The sequence below is a fragment of the Myxine glutinosa genome, chromosome 1 (assembly GCF_964187855.1).
Source record: "Myxine glutinosa chromosome 1, kmMyxGlut1.1, whole genome shotgun sequence".
In the NCBI taxonomy this organism is placed as follows: Eukaryota; Metazoa; Chordata; class Myxini; order Myxiniformes; family Myxinidae; genus Myxine; species Myxine glutinosa.
Genome location: NC_136261.1, coordinates 365,581,530 through 365,605,575, shown reverse-complemented (window position 1 = coordinate 365,605,575; position 24,046 = coordinate 365,581,530). Strand labels below are relative to the sequence as shown.

Below are 24,046 nucleotides of genomic sequence, written 5' to 3'. Positions count from 1 at the left end.
AACAAAGGTTATATTTTAACTCCTGTTTGTCTATCTGTGAACATTATATCTCAAAAGGTTAAAGATGGATTCGGATGAAATTTGGAGGACAGGTTGGGTGTGTGACAAGCACGAATTGATTCGATTTTGGTGAAGATCTGATTATGGATTCGGATACGATAATTATTTATTTTTTAAGCGATTCTTCATCATTGAGAAAGGGGGCCAAAAACGATATATAGCCTGATATCCCAAAAAGTTGTGGACGGATTCGGACGAACCTTGGTGGATGATTTGGTAAGATGACAAGGACAAGCCGATTAGATTTTGGTTCAGGTCCGAATCCAGATCCGACCTATCAGTGGAATACAAAACGAAAATTGTTCAGCCTGGTGGAGGTATGCGCTCCACCGAGTGCCAATCTATTTTTGGATACAGCACATGGCTGCTGGTTGCATCATTTCTGGGAGCGAGGCTGTGCCTCTGATGTGGTGCCCCCTGTCGGTTATACAGGAATTTGGAATTTATTGATTATTTATTTCGCTCGCCGACTATTTCACGAATGACACCGTGGGACCTTTGACGTCGACCAACGACAGGCCATTATGCCAGCCCATCTCAATGTCCGCCTTCTTCAGCCTCAAGCTCACCTTCTGCCAGGAAGCTCTCTGCCTTCAAACAGACCAGAGAGGTCTTGCTGTCGAATTATATTGGGCGTCACAACCCTTTCGGTTGCTAGGCAACCTAGAAAACATGTTGGTGCGAGGATGGAGGCAATGGGGAAGAGGCTTCCGTATAATTGTGTTTGCAACAATCTGCCTGCCTTCATTTACCGAAGCTTAATGCTTGTAAATGAGGTGAGATTGTGAGAACGTTGTCCTTGTGGTGTATTAAAAAAACCGCACTAGTTTCCTCACATCGACACATTCACTCTGTCTCCTGAGTGATTTTACGATTAAATGCATCATTCCTCAAAGGACATATTTACGGCAACCTCACTCAGCGTTATATTTAAAATTAAGTGTTGGAGTTGCAATAATTTTGTGATAACGGTCAACGAGGTGACTATTGGATCACGTGTTCACTTCGTCATTTCCGCTGCGTGCGAGATTTCCCAATGGACAGCATCGTGAGAGTGAGACTCTGGTTGGTTAGGGCGAATCACGTGATTTTACGTTCACACGGTGCCTGCATTGGATGCTATGGCTCGAAGATAAGCGTTCAATTTGTGTTTAGGTGGACAGGGGGTAGGGTCGTTTACAGTATATAGAGAGTTGCGACTACAGTCCCGATATACTTCCAGTAGCGACTTGACGCGCCTCATAGATTTCTGGTCACGTGGGTCATGGGGCGCCATTTTGTTTCCGTCGATAGCTCATCATCATTGTTGTTAAAATGGCAGGATGCTGTGCCATTGGATGCACCAATCGATCAGAGAGGGGTTTCAAAATGTATAGATTCCCTGCGGATCCCGGAAGGAAAAAAATTTGGGAAAATAAAGTTCGTCGTCTGAGATGGAAACCGACTCGGGGGTCGTTTCTGTGCCAGGTTAGTTGCAATGGCGTTTGTGTGCATTTGTGTGTGTAGTGCTGTTATATTAATATTGATATTGTGGTTGGAAGTTTGGTATAACTCGTAAACAGACCTAAAATAGAACGGTACTCGGTAGAGCGCAAACCTCCGCCAGGCTGAACAGTTTACATTTTGTATCCACTGAGAGGCCGGATCTGGATTCGGACCTGAACCAAACAATCTGCTTGTTCTTGTCACAAAAACAACTCGTCCACCAAGTTTTGTCATAATCCGTCCACAACTTTTTGAAATATATTCTAACATTGCGAACTCTGTGCGATGGACACCGGGGGATCTTTAACGTCCACCAATGAATCCCGGCAGACGGACGCCTGGCTTAACGTCCATCCGAGGGACGTCACATACACTGATGAATCACCCTGCCTGTGAAACACCAGGACGGTAGTTTATAGCTGGGTCGGGATTCATTTTGGCTGTAAAGCATACTTGATGACATCACTATTTGATAACGATTGATGACTTTAAAGCGCGGTATTACGCGCGCTGCTTGTGAGCAAGGAGGAAGCGGACAACGCGGTAATTTGTAAGAGTCTTTATTCAAGAGCTCACTGTAATACTGAGCTGCTCAGGGCTGCGCGCCCCGTGTATATCGTGAGGCCACGCCTCTCTCCCGGGCGTGGCCCACCCCCACTTGGTGTGCGGGGTGATGTCACCACGTCAGTGCTTTCGTGTCCGCCACACGCGCCCCCCCAGAATCCCCGCGCACCTGAAGGGTCAGTTTGCGGGGCAAACGGATGACCCGGCCGAAGCGCCCCCTGGCGACTGGCGGCGTCTGGGATGCAGGGATGCCATCTGGGATGCCTCCGGCTGCCCCTGGGATGGGTGCAGGACCGGGGGGCGGCGTGGCGGCGGGGCTGGGCGGTGCCGGGGGTCCGCCCGCAGGGGGGCGGCCCCGACGCGGGGGTCGGGCCACCGGCGGTGGATGGTCCACGTCGAGGTGGGCCGGCTTGAGGCGGTCCACAGAAACGCGGTCAGGAGTACCGCCGATGTCCAGGGTGAAGTGCTTCACCCCGGTCTCCAGCACGCGGAAAGGCCCGTCGTACGGGGGCCGCAGTGGTGTCCGATGGGCATCGTGGCGGACGAAGACGTACTCCGCCGTGCGAAGCTCCGGGGCGACGTGCGTCGGTGGGTACCCGTGGCGTGCCGTAGGCACCGGGGCGAACCTCTGGGCTGTCTCCTGCAGAGCGGAGCGCTGCTGTGCCGTGGACCATGGTGCCGTGGAGTCGGGGAGGAACTCGCCCGGCACCCGCAGCGGTTGCCCGAAGACCAACTCTGCCGCGGATGCGCGCAGGTCCTCCTTGGGCGCCGTCCGGAGGCCCAGCAGGACCCAGGGGAGCCTGTCGACCCAGCCGCCGTCGCGGAGGGTGGCCCGGAGCCCGGCCTTCAATGAGCGGTGAAATCGCTCACACAGGCCGTTAGCCTGGTGGTGGTAGGCCGTGGTTCGGTGCAGCCGGACCCCGAGCCCCTGCGCGACCGCCCCCCAGAGCTCCGAGGTGAACTGGGGGCCGCGGTCGGACAAGATGTCTGAGGGGGCACCGAACCGGGCGACCCAGGTGGCCATGAAAGCCTGCGCGACGTCCGCCGCCATCGTCGACGCCAAGGGCACGGCCTCCGGCCACCGGGTGTTGCGGTTCACCATGGTGAGGACGTGGGTGAAACCCTGCGAGGGGGGCAGAGGTCCCACCAGGTCCACGTGGACGTGGTCAAACCGGCGTTCCGGCACCGTAAACGGGGCCAACGGGGCCTGGGTGTGCCGGTGCACCTTGGCACGCGAGGCACGTCCTGGCCCAGCCGCGGACGGCCTTCCGGAGGCCATGCCAGACGAATTTGTCGGCGATCAACCTTTGGGAGGCCCTCGCGCCCGGGTGGGACAGGCCGTGGATGGCGTCAAACACCTGGCGCTGCCAGCCCGTGGGCACGATGGGGCGAGGCCGCCCGAGGGAGACGTCGCACAAGAGGGCCGCGCCCGCGCCGTCGAACGGCACCTCGGTGACGCGGAGGCCCGTGACGGCGGTCCGCAAGGCCTGGACGTCGGGGTCAGCGGCCTGGTCCGCTGCCATCCGGGCATAGTCGATGCCGAGGTGGACTGCGTGGGCGACGGCCTGGGAAAGGCAATCCGCCACCGGGTTGTCCTTCCCCGCGACGTGCCGGATGTCCGTCGTGTACTCGGACACGGCCGAGAGGTGACGCTGCTGTCGGGCCGACCACGGCTCGGTGACCTTGCCCATCGCGAAGACCAGCGGCTTGTGGTCGACGAAGGCCGTGAACGCACGGCCCTCGAGCAGATGGCGGAAGTGCCTGACCGCCAAGTGAAGCCCGAGCAACTCGCGGTCGAAGGTACTGTAACGGCGTTCGGGCGGGCGAAGCTGCCGGCTAAAGAACGCCAGCGGTTGCCAAGCTCCACGCACCCATTGCTCGTGCACCGCGCCCACCGCGTACGTAGTCCGAAGCGTCGGTGGTGAGGGCGATCGGCGCATCGGGCGCCGGGTGCGCTAGCATGGTGGCGTTAGCCAAGGCGAGCTTTGCGCCCGTGAACGCCGCGTCCATCTGCTGGGTCCAGGTGACGTCGCCTTTGCCCGGCTTACCTCGGAGAGCTTCGTGCAGGGGGCGCAGGAGCTGGGCGATATGGGGCAGGAACCGATGGTAAAAGTTCACCATGCCCAGGAACTCCTGCAGCCCCCTGATCGTGCGGGGGCGTGGAAACCCCTTCACCGCCTCCACCTTGGCCGGCAGGGGGACGGCTCCGTGCCTGGTGACGCGGTGCCCCAGAAAATCGAGTTCGGCGACGCCGAACCGGCACTTTGCGGGGTTCACAATCAGGCCATGCTGGCCCAGGTGTTCGAAGAGCGTGCGGAGGTGGTGTAGGTGCTCTTCGTGGGACGCGCTGGCGACGAGGATATCGTCCAGGTAGACGTATACAAAATCCAAGTCGCGCAGGACGCTGTCCATCAGCCGCTGGAACGCCTGAGCCGCATTCTTCAGACCGAAGGCATCCGCAGGAATTCGAAGAGTCCGAACGGCGTGATGACCGCCGTCTTCGGGACGTCCTCCGGCCTGACGAGGACCTGATGGTAACCGCGTATGAGGTCCACCTTCGAGAAGAAGGACATGCCCGCCAAACGGGCGGAAAAGTCCTGAATGTGGGGGACGGGGTAGCGGTCGGGGGTGGTGGCGTCATTGAGACGGCGATAGTCCCCGCACGGTCGCCATCGCCCGCCGGGCTTCGGCACGATGTGCAGCGGCGACGCCCAAGCACTCTCCGAGCGCCGAACGATGCCGAGTCGCTCCAGGGTAGCGAACTCCGCTTTTGCTACCGCCAGCTTCGTCGGCTCGAGGCGGCGTGCCCGGGCATAGACCGGTGGCCCAACGGTGGGGATGTGATGGGCCACCCCGTGCTTGACGGCCCCCGCCGAGAAGGTGGGCCGCGTGAGGGCCGGGAAGCTGGCGAGGAGGCGGGTGAATTCGTCCGCTGCCGGAAGCGTACAGATCAACGTGGCCGGAACCGAACCGTTCAGCAAGCCGCTTGGCAAGCCGCTCGGTGAGCCGCTCAGTGGGCTGCTCAACGAGCTGGGCAGCGCACAAGCGAGCGAGCTGAACGTCTCGGCCTGGACAAGACGTCTGTGCTTTACGTCGACCAGGAGCCCATTTGCGCACAGGAAGTCCGCGCCACGCAGTGCCATGGCACGTCGGCGGTGACGAACGACCATCGGAAAACCTGCCCTCCGAACCGCAGAGAGGGGCGGCATTTTCCGTACGTATGGATGGGCGTCCCGTTTGCGGCAAGCAGCGCGGGGCCCCCGCCCGTGGCGTGCTTGTCCGACGTACCGGCAGGAACGACACTCACCTGCGCTCCTGTGTCGCACAGGTAACGGCGCCCGGATAAGGTGTCCGTGATGAACAGCAGGCTGTTCGAACGGCCGGCGCTCATTGCCACTATCGAGCGCCGGCCCGGGCGTTTCCCGACTTGTCGAAGGAGCATGGCGGATGACACTGTCGAGCCTCGTGGCCGAACCTGGCGTGGAACCGGCACCAGGTGGTGGAGCTGGAGAAGCGCGGCTGGCTCCGCCAGGCCGGTGGAGCCGGCGGTTTTCCCCGCGGTGGCGGTTTTCGCCGCGGCGGTGGGCGGGGCGTGGCGGCGGCCACGAGGTGCGTATCAGCATGCTGTGTATGCTGTGGAAGCTGATGCTGTGGATCAGCATCGGCCTCGGGATCCACGAGGTGGGCCGCACTGACTCTCGCCCGCGTGTCCGAAGCCGCGAAGTACCTGTCCGCCACGGCGGCCAATGCTCGGGGTTCCGTTAGCACGGTCCCGGCCAACGCGAGGCGTACCAGTGCTGGAAGTTGGCGACGGAAAAGCGCCCGGAATAGAGAACCAGGGGCTTCGTCGCCCAACAGTGACAGCATATGGTCCATTCGGACCGACGGGCGCGTGTCGCCGAGCTCGGGGAGATCCAGGAGGCGGTCGGCCCGTGCGTCCTCCGTGAGGCCGAACGTGGCTAGGAGCAGCCGCTTGAGTGCCTCGTACTTGTGGCCGTCCGGTGGGTGGCGAAGGACGGACACAACTCAAGCGGCCGTGCCGGGCCCGAGGGAGGCGCGGACGTGGCAGTAGCGCGTGTCGTCGCCGGTGAGGCGCCGAAGCTGAAACTGGGCTTCGGCTTGGACGAACCAAACTTCGGCCTGGGCCTCCCAAAATTCGGGAAGTTTAACCGACATCGCGTTGTTGGCCATGGCAATGGCGTCGTGTTTGGAAGGATCGCTATGGCAGATCCAACGTCGAGGTCACCAGTAAAGCGCGGTATTACGCGCGCTGCTTGTGAGCAAGGAGGAAGCGGACAACGCGGTAATTTGTAAGAGTCTTTATTCAAGAGCTCACTGTAATACTGAGCTGCTCAGGGCTGCGCGCCCCGTGTATATCGTGAGGCCACGCCTCTCTCCCGGGCGTGGCCCACCCCCACTTGGTGTGCGGGGTGATGTCACCACGTCAGTGCTTTCGTGTCCGCCACAACTTAATTAATTATTTTAAAGTTTTTAAAGTTACAGATGCAGATGAAAAGGTGGTGGTTTCGGTATTCTATTAGCCATTTGCTTAATTATTTAATTACTTTATGATTATTATTTATTTATTTTCATTATTAATTATTTATTTTCTTTCTCATCTGGGCAATATCTCGGGCACCTTTTGAGCTAGGAAGCTGATATTTGGACATGACGGTGACCAAGTGATGTGGCTCTAAAGGATATTTTTGTTTTATTGATTAATCAATTAATCGATTAATTTATTTATTGATTAATCAATAAATTATTCTTTTCGATTAATGGCTTATTAAATTAATTTTCAAAATGTTACAGCTTCGGATAAAGCACTGGTGGTTAGGTATGCTATTAGCCAATTGATTCAGAAAATATTTTACAATCATTATTGATTTTAATTATGCAATTAATCAAAATCAATTATTGTAGGCCACACCTCTCCCTCCCAAAACCGTCTCAATGAGCAGTACAATGAGCCAAAGGCGCCCCGGCAATACCACGCTGGAGGATATTTATTTCTTTGTTGTCGGGCCGGTGTACTTTGAATGTATCTGTACTTATTTTATATTTATTCTCTGCAGAAACATTTTGATGCACAGCAGTTTGAGAGTCGGCGCATCGATGGGAAATGGAGGCTGAAATGCCACGCTGTACCAACTATTTTTTTTCACCACAAAAAATGGTCTCGTCAGCCAAGAAAGTCTCATAAGAAAAGAAGTGCGAATAAGCTTACAACACAGAAAGTTTTCAAGAAGAAGGCCATCTTGCCAGACCACACTTACTGTTGTGCTTCCCTGCCAGCAGATTCCTCACCGAGAGAACGCAAGTTTTCATTGTTTAGGCTTGCTGGCTTTTCCTCTTTGATAATGTTCCTGTTCTTTTGATCAATAAATAATAGATATGCAAGAATCCTCTTCAATGGAATATTTGTCAGAAATAAGACAAAAATGCTAAATAACAAGAAGTAGGCACAACTTCCATGTATATAATCGATAATTTAACATCACGCACATGATAAAAACAAAATGGCGTAAAATGACAAGTTGTTGCCACTACCTTTATCTGCGGTTCCAGTTTCCTATATTGTAACAACAAAGGATGATTGTTAAATGAAGTTCCAAATGCTCTTTTTCATTATTCCATTTATTTTTCATTATTCCATTATTCCAGTTTCGCATCAATTGGTTAAGCTAAAGGTCGGCAACCCAAATACCAAGAAGCGGCATTTTTTGAAATATGGTCAAAAACGCATGTTACCCACCCTTATTTCACGAATCCAGTATCACTGCTCACCTCCACTTATTCGTTCCTCTTTTTCCCCACCTGTTGAATCATCTTCCACATTCTCTTCAATGTCATCCTTCCCTCAAGGTCTTTATGACAGCTGTTTACCACCATCTCAGATGATCCATGAACCATGATCTTTTCTTCCCCTCCTAACACCCATACCTTTACCCCCTCATACCTGCAAGTCCACGTGATTTTGCGTTCAGTGATCTCGCTTTTCCACAAGCCTTGACGTTGCATAAATTAAATTAAATAAAAGAGCAAATGTTTTTTTGTTCTTTGTTTTATTTATTTATTTATTTTCATTCCCTCCTCAACATCCATGTGACGAATCTTTGGGTTAGAATTTGCGGATCCCTTTTCTGTCGCGTTTCCTATAGCTGTGCAGTGTTCATGAAGGTTCTGAACTGCCTGTTGCAGCTGATCGTACAAAGATCTGTGGTGACAAGACAGAAGAATTTGAAATCCTGCAGATCAAAGTGGAGGACCTGCAGTCTGATGGTCCGATGGACCCGGAGGATGGTAAGATATGGTAATGGAATGAAATGGAAAAATGATCATTTCTCAAAATAAGCCATTTGTTTTTCAAACGGGATCATTTCTTCTGCTCAAGTTTCAGAACCAGAGCCAAGGTCTCTTTTATAGATGTACAATATCAGTGAGGTATTCTTGCAGACTGCAAGCAGATACTGGGGTGCATCCTACGTGCAGACATCATAAATATAAGCTTTCCATATTCGAGGAAGTGCATTGTGAAATAACTTTATATATTGAATGAAGTGGATTGTGCTTGCATTGACTGAAGTGAAGTAAATGAAGAATGAGTTAATGCATTAACTGAATGGTATTGGATCAATGACATGAGATTCAAGCCAGAACTCGAACGACACTCTTCGACATCACAACATCGACTGATGTGCCTCCGCCCACATTATTACATCATCATAATAGTTATACCAAATTTGATTTAAATCCATTCAGCTGTTCCTAAGTTATCACATTTTTACCTGACATGACATCTGACCTTTGACCTCTTGACCCCAAAATTTAATCAGTTAATGCTTACTTCATTATACATACCTGTACCAAGTTTTAATTTAAATCCCCTCAGCTGTTCACAGGTTATCACATTCTTAGCTGACATGACCCCTGACCTTTGACTTCGGGACCTCACAATCCAATCACTTGATCTTTACATCATTATATATACCTGTACCAAGATTGAATTCGATCACTCGAGCCTTTCTCAGGCTATAGACCTATTAGACTTTGACCTTTGACCTCTTGACTCCAAAATATAATCGGTCAATCTTTACATCATTATACATAACTGTACCAATTATAAATTGGATAACTTCAGCCGTTGTCAAGTTGTAGACCTATTGCAGACTTTGACTTTGACCTTTGACACCAAAATCTAATCAGTTAATCTTTACATCATTATACATAAGTGTACCAAATTTGGTCAGAATCCCATCATTGGTTCACAAATTATCGTGGTAACAGGATTTTTAACAAACATGACCTCTGGCCTTTGACCTTGTGACCCCAAAATCTAATCTGTTCATCTTTACCTCATATGAGTGCATACCTCCACCAAGTTTGAATAACATCCCTTTAGCCGTTCTCAAATTATCACGGCAACGAAAACCTATCACTGACGGACGGACAGACATAGACGGACGGACGGACAGCCGGACGGACAACCTGAAAACATAATGCCTCTGTCGACTTGGTCGGCAGAGGCATAAAAATGTAAAGTTATGCACATGCACCTTTTGATGAATCCCCCTCTGGACGTACAGTTGTGTGTTGATAATAGCCTTCTGGAGAGGGTTAGCTCATTGTTACTTCTTGGGATCGTCATACAAGCGGACCTAAGGTGGAATAACCAGGTTCAACTAATGATATCTCTTGCTACTTGTCGGTTGTGCATACTAAGCGTCCTTGTGAAAAGTGTCGGTTGTGCATACTAAGCGTAATTGTGAAAAGTGGAGCTGGCGTTGGCGATCGAGATACCATCTATAAAATATGTATTCGTCCATTGCTTGAGTTTGAATCACCTGTCTGGGGATGTCGTCTGACCAATGCTCAGAAAGATGAACTGGAGCGTACCCTCCATTGCATCGCACGTCCACATATCCTGCCATACAAACAGCAACTTCATTTCTATAACATCCGTTCTGTCAGTGACCGGAGAGGTGAGCTCTTGCTTCGCTTTGGAAACAGTTTGTTAACGTCCAAACGCCACCGTGACATGTTCCCCCCACCTGTCAGTCCAAATCCAGATCTCACATCCAATTCGGAAATGCTAAATCTTTGGACACACACACACACACAAATATGCTTTGGACTTTCCTTCTGGAGCACACAAATATATAAACAATTGGCGATTCCAACCATGACTGCCATGCTTAATTCCATGATTTAAATATGAATGAATGAATGAATGAATGATCGTTTTAAGGCCATTTTCCCCGCTAGAGCAGGGGTTAGCCTTGCGGGCCCCATGACAATCATGGTTCCCTGTTTGAGGCAATGTTTTTACGGCCGGATGCCCTTCCTGACGCCAACCCTTGGTCGCCTCTTACGATGTGCAGGGATACGGTGTACCTATTCTAAGCCGGGGTACACACCGGGATCATTCATCCCAGCAAGCTGGTACTCATTTTGCCGACCTTGGAAGGATGACAGGCTGAGTCAACCCCCCTGGTGTTAATTTAGCGATCGACCGGGATTCAAACCCAGGATCCTAGGATCCCAAGCCGGCACCCTAACCGCTAAGCCAACACCAGGCTTATGTTAGCCACCAGATTTAAATGTTTTATAATAATTACATGATTAGTCACAATAGTGTTTCCTTCAATGTCAATTCCTCCTTCTTTTTTGTATTTTTACGACGTAGCCCATCGGGCAGAGCCGTCTAGAACAGTGTTTGTCTGTCCGTATGTATGCATGTCCCCTCAAATGTATACCAATCAGAGCTGAGAATGTGGTCACATGACAGGGTGATGTGATTACGTCTGATGTCATTACAGTGTACAACGGCTGACTCTCCACACTCCGCCATTTTGATTTATATGCCGTTCATGCCGAACTTATGGTCGAACCTGTCATATATGACAATCGCCATGCTCTCCCTATACGCTTTTCATTCAGTGTGAAACACCAACAAACAGATTGTTAAAATGACCATCAAATATCAAAAGCATCGGCGTTACGTCTCTTCCAGCAATAGGGTACGTATAGGACTTGGGCATTATGACTCACCTTCCGCTTCGGACAAATTAAGCCCAGGTTTCTTAATACAGTGGTGTCGTTTCAGTAGAATCGTTTTCGTAATAATAATAATATTGTGGTAAATATAACCATAACACTTTAATCCCAATGTCGTGAATGGAAAGTTGTTGGATTGAAGCAGTGTAACGGTGGAAGTAAGGAATTCACCTGGTTTAAAAATATATATATAATTTTCATAATAATAACGCAACGTTATTATTATAGTAAATCTAATCGTAACACTAATTCCTTTGTAGTGACTGCAACGTTACTGGAGGTTAAATATATATCTTATATATATTAAAGTAGCGGCAGTTTTGTGTCCGGCTGTCATGCTAAGTCATTACGTATATGATGTCATTACGTGTAAGCACCCGCTCACTACGGGAGTGGCAGGAAAGGTCATTCCTCTTTGGGGTATATATTGTTGCGGTTTTAGAACCCACACTTGTATATAAACTCTTGTAAATATCTCATTATTAAAAGGTTAAAGGTTGCACCCCTAGTTAGTCCACAAGCAACGTGTAGGCCACCATAGGAATCCAGTTATTTCATTATTATGTGTTTTAGATAAGGCTGTGTTTCCAATAGTTGAATCTGCGTTGCGTCAATCAAATAAGGAGTAGGCCCTTCCGTCCATTTTGCCAACCTCCCTCTCCAAGCGACGCCATTACGCGCCCCTACAGTCGGTGCCTCAGAGCTCGCTCAAACGACGCCATAAGCCATGCGGTTAGGCCCGAGAAAAGGGGGCGGAACGCCAAGAAGAAGGTGTGGCATGTCAACCAGCCGTCAAAGGCGTGGCCGGTAAGCCCTCACCAGCCAACCAGGGCTGAGGTGAGATCGCCGATGGGCGTGGTTTTGAGGCGCGCAGAGCGATCTTTGCTCGCATTATATAAGCGTGAACACAAAGCCCTTTCACAGGACTTATTCAGCGGCGCTCATGAAAAGGACTCTCGCGAAGCACTCGAGTGGAAGTTTGGCGGTAAATAGGACTTTTGATGAGAGCGCTGGTCGTAACGGGTCTGATACGGAGCGCACCTTTGTGAGAGGACTCGGATGGGAGAGAGCGCATTTCAAAGAACTTGTACGAGACTTGTTGAAGAAGAGCGCGCTTGTATTAGAGAACATTGGAGAGGGTGCGTTTTGCACGACCGTACAAATATTACGTACGCAGGACACCAGCCCCCCCCCCCCCCCCCCGCTATATATAAGGTCCGGTCTACGGACTACGCGCGGAGCTGCCTGCCGGGTTTCGTCGCTGGACCGGAGCCTGGATTGGAGTCGACTGGAGCCTGGACCCTCTACCTGACCAGCTACAATCCCCATGTGAGTGTGTATGTTTGTCTGGGGTATTAGAATAAGACTGTTTTTAAGACTGCCCTGTGTACTGCTTCTTCCTCTTCCTTTCTTGTACATCCTTTTGTTTCCTCTTCCTTCTGTATATTTGTAATAAACCCATCTTTGTTCTTCCTACCTTCTGGTTTCCTCTCCATCCGATCGCATCTGTCCTTTCTTCCATTGGGTAAACGTGGCACGATTGGAACCGCTAGAAACGGGTTTAGTCACTTTGTTAATAGCTCGGATCGCGGATTGCTATCCGCTCGGCATTTTCCACCATATCCGTGGTTCGAGCGGGAGTTATCCCCTCGTTTCCGGCTGGCGTTAGCACTTAGGTAGCAGTGAGCCCCTAGGCCTAACAAACCCTATCTAACGCCGCGCCAGGAAGGACGTTGTAACCCCCAGGACTCGGGTCGGCCAGATAAGAAAACAAGGGGATTAACCCCCCCCCCCCTTGATAAGGGGAGCGCCGACGCCCGAGATCCGTAACAATATATTAGTCGATCTATGGTCAGGTCTCAAGAACATTGGGTGTGTTCATTTCCCAAGTTTCTTGTGGAGAGATCGCCAAGTGGTTTAAGCATTCGGGCAAAGCAAGCACTCCATTCAAAACCCTTAAGGAACGGCTGGCTTGGCAAGCGCTAGCTAGCTGCTTGGTAAATGAGCACACCTCCAACCCTTGTGGGGTACACGATTACAGTAGAGGTCTGTAAGTAAAACTTACCTCATGGATGTCAGGATTCATCAAAATTTCTTTGTTTAATGTTATAAACAGCATTAGTGACTGTTTAGAAAGCTAATCATGTGTGTTTGTGGTTTATAATATTTTACAAGCCCAGCTACACCACTGTTAGACTTTTGGTCTTGTTTAATTATTAGTTTTATTATTATCATTTTGTTTTGTTTTAATGCTACCCAAAAAGCTACCCAAGCTCCTTCATGGAATACCTTTAATTGTAATCTAAAATGTCTCCTTGTTTCCAGATAATTTGCATTTTTCATTTGTCTATTTTAAAATGTCTATTTTGATGAATAATATACACTAGCGTTACTTGGCGTGCTCCGCGTGCCTCGTCACACGTTGTTTCAGAGGGATAGGCATCGACGATTTCAGTGTCTTTTGGGTCTTCAGAGTCTGTTGGGTATTCAGGGTATTTGGGGTCTTTTGGTTCCTCTGGGTCTTTCAGGGTATTTTGGTGTTTTGGGTCTACAGGGTGTTTTGGGTATTTGGGGTGTTTTGGGACTTTGCCCCACCACATGTTGTTTCAGAGGGATAGGCATCTTTGACCATTTTGGTGTCTTTTGGGTCTTCAGGATCTTTTGGATATTCAGGGTCTTTGGTGTATTTTGGGTCTTTGGGGTATTTTGGGTCTTTTGGGTCTTTTCGTTCTTTTGGGTATTTTTGGGTCTTCTGGTTGTTTTGGGTCTTCGGGGTGTTTTGGGTCTTCGGGGTGTTTTGGGTCTTCGGGGTGTTTTGGGTCTTCGGGGTGTTTTGGGTCTTCGGGGTGTTTTGGGTCTTCGGGGTGTTTTGGGTCTTTGGGGTGTTTTGGGTCTTCGGGGTGTTTTGGGTCTTCGGGGTGTTTTGTCCCACCACAAACTTTTGGGTCTTCGGGTTTGGGTCTTCGGGGTGTCTTGGGTCACTTTTGGGGTCTTTGGTCTTCGGGCTTCAGTTTTATTTTGGGTCTTCGGGGTGTGTAAAACTATGGGAAGGGAGTGGGGGAGCTTATGGATGTAAAACAAAGGATGTGGGCGGAGCTCTGTCCTGTTCGCTTCGCGTCAGCGGCGGGCGGTGAACGCCACTTCGTGCCACCTCGTGTTTTCCCGCGCAGGGACGTGGTACTGGTGAAGGCCCGGGGCGGTCAAGCATGCTAAGCTGAGTACAAAGCAAATGCTACACACCACATTTTTACTTTCATTTATTTTTCCCTGTGTCTGTATTTGAGTCCGTGTGGAGGGTCCCTCGGTTAGGAATTTCGTGTCATTGTTTTTTGTCCCCCGTCACACCGCGGAGCGAAAGGGGGACTATGGTTTCGGATGAACACCGAAGAACGATTGGGTAAAGAACGTTGGGGTGAGCGGGTGGCACTCGTTGATTGGAGCACGTGTTGTCATCATAGAACGTTCAAGCACCAGGGACAAAAAAGACACATCCCGCGATTTTCACTCTCTTGGTTCGTGGCTTTCATCCTGTCACGGTCACAGTTTATACGCTCTCGGTTCCGACATTTATTATGGACAGTACGTTTCGCATTTGCTCTTTTGTGCTGGGTTCGTGACGGGCAGTCTCGCAGTTTATACACACTCTTTGTCCTGGCTACCATCCATTTACTCTCTTCTGTTCTGGCCTTCATTACGAGCGGACGCATCCTTCTCTTTTCTCTCCTTGGTGTTGGCTCGTGACGGCTGCGTTTCGTGCCTTGTGCACCTGGAAGGTTCGGGACGGTCGGAGCTCGGTGCAGCCGAGCAAGAAGGATGTGGGCGGAGCCCTGTCCTGTTCGCTTCGCGTCAGCGGCGGGCGGTGAACGCCACTCGTGCCACCTCGTGCCTGCCTCGTTATAAGTAAGCCTTAGCTACTAATTTTATTCCACTTGGGGGGAGGCTTGTCAAAGGTCTGAGGGGTCTCAGCAGTCTAAATTAGGGGTCAAATTAAGAGGGTGTTAATTTTGTTTGAAGAAGAAGACGTTTTGTTCGCATATAAACAAACATACATACATACATACATACAAACAAACAAACAAACAAACAAACATACATAACCATATACGTTTGCTCTATTATAATAAGATAATATGCTAATTTTATAAGAATATTTTTCTATATTTATTTGTACACTTTATGAAACACTGTTTTAATCATGGTAAACTTTACAAATACCAGTCTTCAGACAGCCTTGTCCCAGTGAGGTTCTCAATAAACCGAAATGATGATTATGATGTTTTTAGTTTTTCCGAGAAGAGTAGGCAGAAGGTTCTACTTTTTTCCTTTCAATTAGACTCTAATTTATAAATAGCAATTGATATTGAGTATTCCTGAGATGGAGCTCGATCTTTTTTTTCAACATTATTATTATTTTTTATTTTTTATTTTTTATTTTTTTTGTATACAAGATCGAGGCTCGTGAAAGAGCTAACATTAATCACACAAAAAGACAAACCGACACACAAAAAACAAGGGGAGCGGCAGACAAGATGGGGAGAGAGGGGGAAGGACACAAACACAACATTTGAGAGCAGGGACATCGGGACACAAACACAACATTTGAGAGCAGGGACATCGGGAGGACTTGGGGGGAGTTGGGAGAGGAATAAAACATATGAACACTGCAAGGACTCTGGGGTGAATTACCGGGGGTAGAAAAGATCAAGGTTTTCGATGGGGGAAGATAAGAGACGGTGGTGAACAGCTGTTTTAAAGACCTGGAGGGAGGAGTGGGATTGAAGGGAGTGGGGGAGTTTGTTCCAGAGGCGGGAGAAAAGAGGAATGAAAGAGTGAAGGTGAGCAGAAAGCCGAGATTTTGGCAGTTTAACCATCAGAGGGTTGCTGGCAGATCTTGTGCGACCTGTAGGAATATTTGGGGGACAGAGCACAGAGAGAGCTGGGGGAGCAAGGCCGGAGAGGAGTCGGTAGAAGACAGAAAGACCACCAACCTGCCTGCGGTGAGTGAGTGAAAGGCCCTCGGAGTTGACTACATCGCAGGAGATTCCAATGATTCTGAAAGCTTTGGCCTCAACAGCGTGAAGCCGAGCAAGGTGTGAGGCAGGAGCACCAGCCCAGAGGGGGGAACAGTATTCCATTGAGCTGCGGATGAAAGCCTTGTATGTGGTGAGGAGCTCAGGTGTGCCAAGGAAGGACTTCGCACGACGGAGGATGCCCAGTCGGCGACTGGCTTTGGAGGCCAGCTTGGAAATGTGGTTTTCCCAAGAAAGATCATGGCAGATAGTGAGACCCAAAAGCTTGAGCGACAGAACTTCTTGGAGAGGATTGTTGAGAAAGTAGATGGGAGGGTTGTCCAGTCGGTCCTTTCGGAGAGACATTGTAAGAGTGTGAGATTTGTCAGGATTGAAAGACATGTTCCACTTGTTTGACCAGTCTGTGATTTTGTCCAGGTCTGCAGAGAGTGAGGAGGCTGCAGACTGCCGATCTGAGGGATGAGGAATGGAGCGGCAGATAGTGGAGTCATCAGCAAAGAGATAGAGAGGATTTTCCAGAGAGTCGGAGAGGTCATTGATGAAGACCAGAAATAGCACAGGGCCCAGAACACTACCTTGGGGAACTCCAGCCAGAACAGGAAGGGAAGATGAGAGAAATCCATTCAGGGCCACACGTTGCCTACGACCAGAGAGGAAATCCGCAAGCCATGAGTGGAGATTTCCCTGAATACCATAGGAGGTGAGTTTGGTGAGCAGAGCTGGGTGCCAGACCGTATCGAAGGCACGTGATATGTCAAGTGAGACAGCTCTGATTTCCTGTTTGGCATTGAGGACCTCCATCCATTGTTGAGACAGCAGAAGCAACATGTCCAGAGTAGAATGACCTGGTCTGAATCCAAATTGATGATCAGAGATCAAGCCATTGGAGAAGAGGAAGGATTTGATATCTGAAGCAATGATGGATTCCATGACTTTGCTGATAATTGGGAGCAGGCTGATTGGTCTGTAGTTGCAAGGATCTGTTTTTGCACCTTTTTGTGTAAAGCGGTAATGTTTGCTGATTTCCAAGATGCTGGCAGATGACCTTGAGCAAAAGAGAGGGTGAAAAGAACAGAGAGAGGGTGAGATAGAGCGGCAGAGCAGGATTTTAGGACCCGAGGGCTGATGCCATCTGGTCCAGTTGCAGAATCAGAGTCGAGGTTTGATAAAAACTTCTCCACCTTGTCAGGAGAGAAGGACACAGAGTCCAGGAGCAGTTGGGTTCGACTGGGAAAGGTGGGAACAGAGAGAGATGGGTTTGGGACACAAGATTTTGAGGCAAACACAGAGTTGAGGCATTCGGCTTTGTCACGTGCGGTGTCAACTGTGTAGCCATTTGAGGTAAGGGAGGGGATGGAGGGGGAACAAACACCAGAAACGGATTTGACCAGACGCCACCAGGATTTGGAGGAAGGAGACAGGGTCTTCGGGGTGTTACTTTGTTACTTGTTATTACTTTGTTACTTGCAAAATCGAAGAATTTTCAAGTATATTGGACAGTTACGTTTGTGATTCTGTTTGTCACTCGCCCACAGGTCACAATTCTAAACCGATTGTCATGAAACTTCACCAAGTTGTGGAGGTCGTCACAATTGAGAAGCCCATAGATTATGACGTCAAAGTTCATCTGGAGGTCAAAATTCTTAAATCGGATTTTTCATCCGATTGACTAGAAATTGAACACCATTTGTATATTGAGTCACTAAATTGGGGAACCAACTATTTTTGAGGTCAAAGGTCAACTCAAGGTCAAACTTCTAAAATCATCCATTTTCATCTGAAAAATCGTCACTTTTCATCCTATTGACACGAGCTTCGATCAAGATCGTCAATTTATATCTTGATGAAATGGACAATTTGATGGATCAATGGTTCGGATTTAGGATTTTGATGGATCAAAAAAAGGATTTTGCAAGTATCGTGCTCTGCATGACGTCTTCTTGTTTCCTTATTTACAGGAATGGTAATAACTGTGAAAACTGAGCCGTGATCTTTGGAGCTTATGGATGTAAAACAAGGTAAGAGATATTTCTTGTTTGCTTTTATTAATTAATTATTTCATCACAGCATTTACGGAATGCTTCTTCGTGAAGGTGGGAATGAATACTCTTACGTTTGTGGGGGTAGCAATGGAATACCTTAGTCCAGGTAGAATGTCTTGGGTGGTGTGCTTCGAATGTTGCGAAGAAGAAGAAGAAACGTTCCTGTGTAACGAAGTCGGGCCGGATGTCACGTAAGTGTATATTTGTCTCCATGCGAGGGTTGGAGCTATGCTAATTAGTTGGGGTATAAGGGTAGATTCCCTGTGTGTAGTTGCCTCTGTGGGTGCCCCTTTGTTCCTTATGACACTTACAACACCAACCATGCGATCAGCGCCTACAATTAAATAACATAATCGCCGACCGGATCCGAACACGACCACTGACGACACCCAGCCGAGTCATCTCAAGGGGTGTCAAGAAGTGGCCGTGAGGCCACACACCAAAGAACGATTGGGTAAAGAACGTTGGGGTGAGCGGGTGGCACTCGTTGATTGGAGCGCGTGTTGTCATCATAGAACGTTCAAGCACCAGGGACAAAAATGACACGTCCCGCGATTTTCACTCTCTTGGTTCGTGGCTTTCATCCTGTCACGGTCACAGTTTATACGCTCTCGGTTCCGACATTTATTATGGACAGTACGTTTCGCATTTGCTCTTTTGTGCTGGGTTCGTGATGGGCAGTCTCGCAGTTTATACACACTCTTTGTCCTGGCTACCATCCATTTACTCTCTTCTGTTCTGGCCTTCATTACGAGCGGACGCATCCTTCTCTTTTCTCTCCTTGGTGTTGGCTCGTGACGGCTGCGTTTCGTGGCTTGTGCACCTGGAAGGTTCGGGACGGTCGGAGCTCGGTGCAGCCGAGCAAGAAGGATGTGGGCGGAGCTCTGTCCTGTTCGCTTCGCGTCAGCGGCGGGCGGTGAACGCCACTTCGTGCCACCTCGTGTTTTCCCGCGCAGGGACGTGGGACTGGTGAAGGCCCGGGACGGTCAAGCTGAGTACAAAGCAAATGCTACACACCACATTTTTACTTTCATTTATTTTTCCCTGTGTCTGTATTTGAGTCAGTGTGGAGGGTCCCTCGGTTAGGAATTTCGTGTCATTGTTTTTTGTCCCCCGTCACACCGCGGAGCGAAAGGGGGACTATGGTTTTCCCCTCCGTCTGTGTGTGTGTCCATCTGTCCGTGCGTCTGTCCGTCCGTGCGTGCGGGCGTTTGTGCGTGCGTAAGCGAAGGACCGAATTATAATTTGGTGTGTGGGTGCAACCCACGTCAAAATCCAAGATGGCCACGGCCATGTATGTCTAAACCTTGTGAGCGGAATATCTTGAAAAATACGTGAAGTACCAACTTCTAATCTGGTGTGTGGGTGTATCTAGGCATAAGGAAGAACGCTATTGAAAATTGGGTCGCTACGTCAAAATCCAAGATGGCCGCCACCATATATATGTCTGAACCTTGTGAGCGAAATATCTTGAAAAATAAACGAACTACTAACTTCTAATCTGGTGTGTGGGTGTATCTCCGCATAAGGGAGAACGCTATTGGAAATTGGCCGGTCAAAATCCAAGATGGCCGCCTTGCGTCTTCCACTTTGTCAACTCACCTCACTTCACCGACGGGGGACCTAGGCGCAACGCTTTTTTCATTGTATTGCATTGATTTTTATTAAAACCTTTAATTGTTGACTGTCAATTCCTTGTCTTGTCCATTCATTTGTTTGTGGTTCGGAAAACCAGTGACACGTCCAGCCGTACAGGTAAGCTCTCGCTGCCCTCCAATGAACCCCCCCCCCACCCCACCCACCCCCCCCCCTCCACCCCCCCCTCCAATCCCCCCTCCCACCCCCCCACCTCCACCTCCCCCCCCCACCCCCGTGCGTGTCACTACCGCCATAGTTGGGTATACGGCTCGGAGTTAAAGCTCGGTTGGCCATCCGTCACCCTGCGGTATTCACTACAGGGAAGACACACGGCAATACCTTTAAAAATGCCCATTTACTGAAGCTGGAGTGTGTGTGTGCTTTTATATCCACCATTGATCCATTTGATCAATCATAACCTATAGCATAATAAAGGATGCTTCACACTTTTTTTTGTTTTGCTGCCATATGTATCAATGGAGTTTACACAACCTGGAAAAGAGTTGACAAGAAACTTCGTAATGTTCGGATCTCAGGGATTGGAGATTATGGATATCATCAGCTTTATTTATTTTTGTACGTCGAATACAGAATTGTAGATTTTGCTTTGTTTGATGGATGAGATCATAGTGTGCTTGTTTTATCTCGCCCTTGTTGTCTTTTGGCTGGATGTTACCAGAAAGGTAGTCTGATTGAAACGCTGGAAACTCTACTCGTTGTTTAGAAGCATTCCTTGGAGGGAAGTCAATTGCAACCCATTTAGAGCTCGTGAAGAGTGGACACTCTGGATGATCTACCCTACTCTGGACATTCAATTCAAATTATGTCGGAGTTGCAAGGTAGGTTGGGGGGGGGGGGGGGCGGGGCGGAAATGGTGTCATGGTCTGGGAGGTTCTTGGATTTAGGGGCACATGAACCATTACTTTGTGGCCAGATTGAGACATTGAATTGGCTGTCCCTGAAGAGACTGACTTTGGATTGGCTGTTTTGTTACTTAAATAATAAAAATTAAAAAACACCGACGTGGAGAGTGTTGGAGTTTTCTGGACTGAGGTGGACATGGCGGATGTTTGAGCTAATGCCGGAAGTTGTAATACTACAAGCTCCATCTAAAGACCTGTGTGCGGATGTACACAGCCAGATTGCCCAATGAGTCCTGCCTGGGTGAAGCTGGTCCTTGCGACACTGCACCTCCTGTGCTTGCGGTCAGTCTTTACCAGAATCGAGTATCTTGTTACATTTTTCTGGAGGAATGATGTGTGGCATCTCCCTCTTCTCTTTGTCCTGCTAAACCTGCGGACACGGACTGAAAGCTTCACAGATCTTTAGTTCGATGGGAGATTCATAAAGGAACTCCCAATATCATTCTCTGTTGTGTATTTTTCCATCTGTATCTTTTGAGTTTTATGTCCGTATATCTTTGTACGGAGACTTGGAGTGAAGCTAATTCCTTTTTATGATTATTTATGACGTCGGATTGAAGAATTTCTTATTCGTGAATGCTTGTTATCATAGCAACCGTGCTTGTTTGTAGAAGTTTAACGATAATCTGTACTAGGTTTGGATGAACAATTTGTTGATGTTTCATATGAATTGCAATTGTAAACGTGCGCAGCAGTTAAATAAATTTATTTATTTTTGGAAAAGTTCTGGAATTGTTTTTTTTCTGCTGCTGTGCACCTCCATGGTGTGTGTTGACCCCAGGTAAAGTACGTTTATGATCACAATTGCAGGGACTATAGTCCCAATTAACCCCACCTGGTCAAGTCACACAGATAAAGTTTTTGGCCCAAATTCTTCACGAACCAGCGAGTCAGGCCTGACACCTGACTGAAGGTGGTTTTTCCGCAGGAATTTGGAATTTCCTTTCCAGAGTGACACCGATAACTCATCCACGACTGGTGATCTTTAATATCCACAAAGTTGTGCCAGCAGATGGACAGCCCAGCTTTATCGACATCCAGGGGACAGTACACTTTCTGATGCAACTTCCTTCTGAAGAATCACAAATCGAACAGGTCTATATTCAGGCCTATAATTGACCTCAGGCGAGATAAATCAAAGGCTCATGTGCCTGGGTTTGAATACCTACCCAGCTATAAACTGTCTACACACTATTTTGGTGACGGGTATACTTTATTCATAAAAAGCCACCACACCATGCTGCAATGGTTAATTGTAAAATATGTAGATTGTTGGGATACAAACTCTCCTCTCAGCTGTCGAGCCTGGGTTTGAATCTCGGCCCACCTATAAACTGTCATTCTGGTAGGTTGAATCAACAATGTGTGTGCCGTCTCTCAGTTGGACGTTAAACTGAGAGTTCCATCTGTCGGCATTAGTTGGTGGACGTTAAAGATCCCATGGTGTCCTTTGTGAAGAGTAGGTGAGCTGTCACTGGCATGGCCAAGTTCCAAATTCCTGCCCTTGCCAGAACAGGGCATTGTGACAGAGGCACAGCTGAACCTTCAGCTAACGATGCTACCCCGACCCTTATACAGGACAAGGTACAATATGTAAATATTCTGGAGAAGTTGAGGGAAGGCAAGACAAAACTGTGGCCATGGTAATGGATGGACAGACAGTAGCCAAAATATGTCCCTTGCCCATCTACCCGACACTTTATAGAAATCTTCGTTCACTTAATCTATTTAAACCTCTCGTAAACACTGAGTTGTACCGGTGCGGTTGGGAGGGAAGGAAACGTCAATACACATCATCACCCTTATGTGAACACAAGCTTTATTAAATGCAGAACACAACATGTTTGCCTGTTTTATTGTGAAGGGGATCAGGTAAGGTATTTGGAGAGGGAGCCGGCACGCACTGCCCTTCTTTTTCAAAAGGGGCCATGGATTCTTTAATGTAACATGTTATAGGTAGAGGAAGGAGTCTGAAGTTTGTTCATTGTGATGCACACTGATCTACTCAACCCAAACACCGTGATGCACAATGATCTACGAACCAAAATGTTGTTGGATCCTTAACATCTACCAACGATTGCTTGCTGAATGGACAGTCGGCTTAATGTTCTTCCCCAGCACATCTGGGCTTGGTTAAAGGTAAGCTCATGCTCAATCAGTACAGCAGGTACGTATCCTGTGAATGAAAATTTGGCTCATGGACCGATGGATCCACTACTTAAAATAAATGGACGAGGTGTGTGTTGTGTTTGTGGGGCACGTGTTTTGTGGAGTTCTACTGGAGCAAAATGATCGACATGGTCTCCTGAGTTGATTCGGCTCATTAACTCCAAATAATCCGGCAGAATTAACGTGTTTCTAAATGCTCTCCATGTTGAGGTGTATAGAGCAGCTTAATTGGTCCTTCCACAGTATGGCCTTCTCATTACAAAATAAATAACAAAAATAATGATAACATTGTAACAAAGCGTATATTAATTAATATGATAATATTAACTTCAATATTAAAATATCTACCATACAAAACACAATGTGTGTCCACCTTCGTAAGGTGGACACACAAGTCCACCTTCGTAAGGATAGGTTTTAAAGGCTTTGGGAGGGATTTGAGTGGGGTTTTAATGGGCAATCTTTGAACACCACTCTGTGTCCATCTATCTATAATTCCAGTAATCTCTGTTTGTACGTCTGTACGTTTGTACGTCTGTACGTTTGTCTGTGACCGCTGTTTCTCGACAACCACGGGTCCGATATACTTTTAACTTGCCAGGTATATTGCTGGGGACCCGAGGATGTGCCTTTTCAAGGTTTCATATTAATCGGACAATTACTTACCGAGCTATGTCCAAAAAACGATTCAACCAATCAGAGAGCAGCGAACGATCGCGTGTGCCGAACGTGGAGGACACACTCTGCCTCGGATGGCACATTTGAGAGCGTATTCATTTATTTCACGTTTGCAAACTATGTTGGCGTTAAACTATGTTTTAAAACTAATAAAACCGAATTTGCGATTCATTCGCTTTCCTGCGCGTTTGTGCACGCGATGGCGATTTCTTTACCAAACTCCGGAAGCCGTTCGCTTTGGACCAAACCATTGCATGTAAATAGAGGGGGGGGATTGTCACCGTACTCGCAAGCCGTTCGCTTTGGACCAAACCATTTCATGTAAATAGAGGGGGGGGATATAATTTTAGATATAGATATAGTACGGGCAATGCCCTAGTTGGTTAAAAGACTCCAAGGA

General features: G+C 48.6%; 1 protein-coding gene across 3 annotated transcripts; it reads left to right on the top strand.

The window, feature by feature from the left end:
* Window positions 1-1,076: 1,076 nt before the first annotated feature.
* Window positions 1,077-21,522, top strand: LOC137414680 (DNA transposase THAP9). Of its 3 annotated transcripts, none has more exons than XM_078770075.1 (5): window positions 1,077-1,527; window positions 7,185-7,425; window positions 8,311-8,412; window positions 18,155-18,214; window positions 20,556-21,522. In XM_078770075.1, exons 1-4 carry the CDS (start codon window positions 1,375-1,377, stop codon window positions 18,184-18,186), a joined length of 528 nt encoding a protein of 175 aa, XP_078626201.1. In that variant the 5' UTR covers window positions 1,077-1,374; the 3' UTR covers window positions 18,187-18,214; window positions 20,556-21,522. The 3 variants fall into 3 exon arrangements, with proteins under 3 accessions (XP_078626201.1, XP_078626202.1, XP_078626200.1); XM_078770076.1 differs by having other exon boundaries at window positions 1,080-1,527; window positions 20,601-21,522; XM_078770074.1 differs by lacking the exon at window positions 20,556-21,522 and adding an exon at window positions 19,069-19,929 and having other exon boundaries at window positions 1,121-1,527.
* Window positions 21,523-24,046: the final 2,524 nt, after the last annotated feature.